Below are 6000 nucleotides of genomic sequence, written 5' to 3'. Positions count from 1 at the left end.
TTCTAAAAATACAAAAAGTAGCTGGGCATAGTGGTGTGCGCCTGTGGTCCCAGCTACTCAGGAGGCTGAGGTAGGGAAATCGCTTGAACCCAATAAGTGGAGGTAGCAGTCAAGAACATGCCACTGCACTCCAGCCTGGGTGTCGCAGCGAGATTCTTGTCTCAAAAAAAAAAAAAAACAACTTTCCTTGTGGTGTTGACCCCGATTGACGCGCAGTGCCATTTTGGGAAACACTGCTCTATGGTGGGTTACCTGGGCCGTAGTGGCACTCTCATTTGTAGTGTGGTCAAGTTATTATTGCTCTTCCCAATGGGGAATGTGAAGGGCTTTCGCCTTGGTACATAAGGAAGCTTTCTGGCTGCAGTTCAGCAAATCTTTCCCAACATGTCAAATCACAACCCATGCAGAATGGGTTCCATGATCAAAAATTATTGAATACTTCAGTGACAAGACTGATTTAATAATCTGCAAATAAGGTATTTGGAACAATCTAACAAGTAGACCCATGGGGTATTTCTCCTTTCCATCCTAGTCTTCCATCCTCAAGTTCCATTTAGGAAGCAACCCCATGATAATGAGTAAGAAATCCACCACAGCACATCCATACAACAGAAGAATGAGCAGCTCTTCATGATATTTTGCTAGGTGAACAAGGCAAGATAAAGAACAATGGCTACAATATAATATGCTAGCTTCTGTCTACTAACGCAGAAGAATGTAAGAATCTATTTTGATTTCCTCTTGCAAACATATGGACAAAGTAATACAAAAGCAACTAACAACAATGGTTAATGTTTCAGGGAGGGTGGGAACTAAGCAGATAGGTGGTTGACAGGATGGAGAATTTGTAATGTCTATCTTTTAACACTTACTTATATGCTGAGCAATGTGAACATATTGCATATTATTTAAAACAACACACCCTCTCATTTCCAAATTTCTACTCACCAGTATCAGGAACTACTAATCTACCACTTTAGGCACACAGCAAGAAGAATCTAAGTAATTACATCCTCTACCTGCACCAATAAACACAAAGACTTCTGAGAATTTCTTTATGTGAGCATTTTAAAAATACAAAAGTCGAGAGAAAATCCCCAGAAAATATTTTCAATTAATGTTTCTGGTTTATAAAAGATCAGTGAAATTCAGTTACACAGAGAACATATAATGTTTGGATTGTAAAGTCTTTCTGAGAGATGATACATTGACACACAACATATGAAAATAGCTTGAGATACAAAAATACAGTTGTGATTCAGCAAATGGCACCAAATTAGAACAATTTTATTATTTAACATGATACCAATGTATATACATTATCCTCCCAAATAAGAAACAATTTGATTCCAAAGTTTAAAATGTAGTTTCCAAAATGAACCTTTGTAAATTTGAAGGAATAGACAGAAAGCCCTGCAAATTACATAAATTTAATTTTGATCCATGACTAAAATAGGCACCCTGTACCAATCACCTTTCTCATACAAAAATGTATATTATAAATAAAACTTTCAAAAAAGATCTTGGATGTTTTATTGCACATCATACAGAATGTTTACTGCTATCCGAATGGCTTTTAGCCCTTTGTTAGGTGTTTAAAATATCTACTCAAATTTGGGTGAAAACAATATTCTGGAGATATTATCATTTTGAGGATCATATATGACATTTACCAGAAACAGAAACATATAATCTTACGGGACTGCTTCTGTCACTTTTTCTAAAATAAGAATGACTTCTATTTTATACTGTTATAAGTAATTACCAGAGGTTTAAACAAATTAAAAGTCTGTTCAAATGTCAGTTTTCTTTTTTTCAAACAGAAACCACATGTAGAGGGATTTAACCCGGTTGTTCATCTCTGCCCCCTCTTAGGACCAGCCCTTCTTGAAGCCTAAATTGTTAAATATCATACTACAGGGTTCCTAATAATGCTATCCATCATTAACAATTATTGTTTTGGTCTCAACATTTCTAAACCTTCTTAGATGTCGTTAAACCAGCACAAACCAGCCAGAATGCAATGGTCTCAAAAACAAAAAGGTTCCTAATAAGTTTTCATACCATCTAGCACAGGGCCTAGCATAGAGTAGGCATGGAATAAATATTTGATGAATGAATGCAGTATCTTTTAAGACCATTTCCTATACTTACATGAATTAATGATTTATGAGTAATATGCTGATTTAGGGTACACAGATTTAACATGATGACTAAACGAAGAACATATCAGACATGAAAATAGACACTGTTAGTTTCTACAATCCTGCTCCAGGACAGAACATGTATTTGAAAGGTTAAAACTATTCCGATAATAAAAATTGATTAGTCAAATATTTTTATTTTGCCAAAGAACTCTAAAAGCCTTTGGTGATTCCCAAACATACAATGAACCCCAAATAAAACAAAACCAAATTGCACTATTACAAAGAAACAAGTCCATGAAAGTAGAGAGGAGGTGCCAGTTAAGGGACAGCAACTTCAAGGAGACGATTGTTTTTTCGTTTACATGTTGGGACACTCCCATTTTTCTGGTTTCCCTGAATAAACTTCACACATACTTTGTCTTGTCTGAACTGTACCAGGAACCTAGGAGAAAGAATAAAACAAATTAACGTATACACAAAATAGCTCATGATTATAGTAACACTTGCTTTTGTATTTTAATGGATACTGATCTTGGCGAGTACAGGCTGCGCATCCCTAACCTAATCCAAAAATCTGAAATGCTCCAAACTCTGAAATTTTTAAAACACTGACATGATGCTCAAAGGAAATGCTTGTTGGAACATTTCAGATTTAGATTTTCAGATTAAGACTGAAACGTTAAGTATAATGCAAATACAGTCTATGTGCTACCTAACAATGTTTCAGTGGACAATGAACCACATATATGATGGTGGTCCCGTAAGAGCGGAAAAATTCCTATGGCTTAGTGACGTCATAGCTCTCCTAATGTAGGGCAATACGATACTCACGTTTGTGGTGACTGATGTAAACATACCTAATTCACTGTCAGTCATATACGATGGGGGTCCCATAAGATTATGATGGAGCTGGCCTATACAGTCGTACCATTTTTTGTTTTTTATACTGTAGTTTTACTGTACTTTTTCTGTTTAGATAGACAACTATTTACCATTGTGTTATAATTGCCTACAGTATTCAGTACAGTAACATGCTATGAGCAGTTGGCTATACTATAATATATAGCCTAGGTGTATAGTAGGCTATACCATCTACGTTTGTGTAAGTACACACTCTGACGTTTGCACAAAATCACCTAGTGATGCACTTCTTAGTACATATCCCTATGTTAAACACATGACTGCATTCCAAAACCAGAAACTGGAAACACTTCTTGTCCCAAACATTTTGAATAAGGGAGAATCAACCTGTATCACTTCTTCCCATGAGCACTTCTTACACAGAACTGTATCAATGCAATTTACCTCCAGTACTCATTTAGCCCTAAGAAAACTAAAGTTCATTAACTCATCATATTCTAGTAAGGTAGAAAGGCTAAGAATTATTTCTGTGTTTCAAATGGAAAGACTAACATGTTATATTTCCATTTTTCCAAGGCAAAAATATGGGAGGGGGCTCCTATTATCAACAAATTGGCTGGGCGCAGTGGCTCACGCCTGTAATCCCAGCACTTTGGGAGGCCGAGGCGGGTAAATCATGAGGTCAGGAGACTGAAACCATCCTGGCTAACACGGTGAAACCCCATCTCTAATAAAAATACAAAAATTAGCTGGGCGTGGTGGCAGGTGCCTGTAGTCCCAGCTACTTGGGAGGCTGAGGCAGGAGAATGGTGTGAACCCGGGAGGCGGATCTTGTGTTGAGCCGAGATCGTGCCACTGCACTCCAGCCTGGGTGACAGAGCGAAACTCCATCTCAAAAAAAAAAAAAAAAAAAAAAAATCAACAAATTGAGAAAATGAGGTAAAGAATTTCACAAAAGGAAGAGGTCTGGCAACCCTCTAGTCTATGGCTTCTAAACACTGGTTACTCACATATGTCCTACATAGTTTTTGTCATATCTTCATAGTATGCTAATAGCTATTGCTAGCTTAAATGTATTTCAAAATAATAGTGGCCTACAGAATATGGATAAAATCACGTGTTTGATCTACCACATATATCTTTAATACCCATTAAAATATTTATATACAAATTATAAACATTTAAAATATCTATTAGTGTTTAGAAATTAATTAATGGATTAAAAAATCCATGAGTGTACTTTTCCCTCAGTGTATCATGTGGGCCACTGCTGGGATAAGAGACGACTTTAGGTGTACAACTGAGCATCCACGGAGTGTTCTTCACACCGTCCCTGTGCTGGTGCTTTGAAGGACCCCCAACTGTATATGATGAGATCCCTGAACTGGGGACAGCGTCACTGGGGGACATGAGAGCTGCATCACTGGGCCAGAAACCAGGTCTTCCAGTGGCAAAACCAGTCATCTCTTCTCTCCACCATCATCATTAGCATAGCATTATAACATTTTCCATATTCTCAAGGATGGTTTTCTCAGTCAATGGCACATTATTAAAGTGAGTCAACCTAACAACCACTGACCACTTACTGACATCGCCCAGCGATGTGAGGATCCACAGCTCTACTCTGTACACATTAGTTTCAGTGTCAAGGTCTAAAGAGGCCACATTTTGCAAACACTATCTGCTAGAGTGAAACAAGGCAAATGTGCTTCTAATTCATCAGTTGTTTTATAAGAATAGTGCTTCTAATCTTTTAAATGGGTTCTTTCTTTTCAACTTGAAAGCAATGAGGGAAGGACAGCTATAGCTCCAGATTCAACTATCTGAGATATATCTCTGGCATATATACTTATATGTATGTGTCTCAAAAAAGAATCTTTCAGGTTTATTGAAAATTCATACATTTAAAAAAATCAAACACCTTTACATTTTTATTTTCAAAGACCACTTGTGGCCGAGCACAGTGGCTCATGCCTGTAATCCCAGCACTTTGGGAGGCCAAGGCAGGCAGGCAACTTGAGGCCAGGAGTTCGAGACCAGCCTGGCCAACTTGGCAAACCCACGTCTTTACTAAAAATACAAAAATTAGCCAGGCATGGTGGTGCATGCCTGTAATTCCAGCTACTTGGGAAGCTGAGGCAGGGGAATCGTTTGCAGCTGGGAGGCGGAGGAGGCTGCACTGAGCCGGAATCACACCACTGCACTCTGACCTGGGTGACAATGGGAGACTGTCTCAAAATAAATAAAAAAGACCACTTGTAAGTGTAATAAATGTATAGGAACTTATTTCCCCAATAATCTTGGCATACATTAACTGTTTCCATGTCTATAATTCATGATTAAGATTCACACTAGAGGCCAGGCACGGTGGCTCATGACAGTAATCCCAGCACTTTGGGAAGCTGAGGCGGTCGGATCACTTGAGGTCAGGAGTTTGAGACCAGCCTGGCCAACATGGTGAAACCCCATCTCTACTAAAAATACAAAAATTAGCAGGGCATGGTGGTGTACGCCTGTAACCTCAACTACTTGGGGGACTGAGGCAGGAGAATCCCTTGAACCCAGGAGGCAGAGGTTGCAATGAGTCGATATCTCACCACTGCACTCCAGCCTGGGTGACAGAGCGAGACTCTGTCTCAAAAAAAAAAAAAAAAAAAAAAAAAAGATTCACACTAGAAATAACAATAGAAAAGAAAGATATACTGAGGATTTGCTACATACCACACTGTTCTTGGCCATTTACTATGTTATTAGATCAGGCTTTAGGACAATCCTAGGAGGTAAGCACCATTATTTATCTTCACCTCATAGAAAAGAGAAAATCATCCTCCAACAAACAATAGCATGGAATATATTATTTCATGGCATTCATACCAGTTAGAATTTCAAGGTAAAAGGAACACAGATTAGTTGTTTGGATTTCAAATATTCAGAAAACCAATTGTATAACTTAAATGATATATGTGTGTGTATCTATTGTATGCACGTGTAT

General features: G+C 38.0%; 1 protein-coding gene across 8 annotated transcripts in view; it reads right to left on the bottom strand.

The window, feature by feature from the left end:
• Positions 1–1107: 1107 nt before the first annotated feature.
• The window catches only part of MYO1B (myosin IB), a 182627-nt gene continuing 177734 nt past the window's right edge, over positions 1108–6000 (bottom strand). For all 8 annotated transcript variants that reach the window (XM_005573782.4, XM_045368338.2, XM_005573785.4 and 5 more), the window contains one exon: positions 1108–2589. In XM_005573782.4, coding sequence (XP_005573839.1) covers positions 2466–2589 — 124 coding nt within the window. In that variant the 3' untranslated portion in view covers positions 1108–2465. The remainder of the gene's footprint in view (positions 2590–6000) is intronic.

This window comes from Macaca fascicularis, chromosome 12, assembly GCF_037993035.2.
Source record: "Macaca fascicularis isolate 582-1 chromosome 12, T2T-MFA8v1.1".
NCBI lineage: Eukaryota > Metazoa > Chordata > Mammalia > Primates > Cercopithecidae > Macaca > Macaca fascicularis.
The sequence above is the reverse complement of the archived record's forward strand: the minus strand, read 5'-3'. Positions and strand labels throughout refer to the sequence as shown.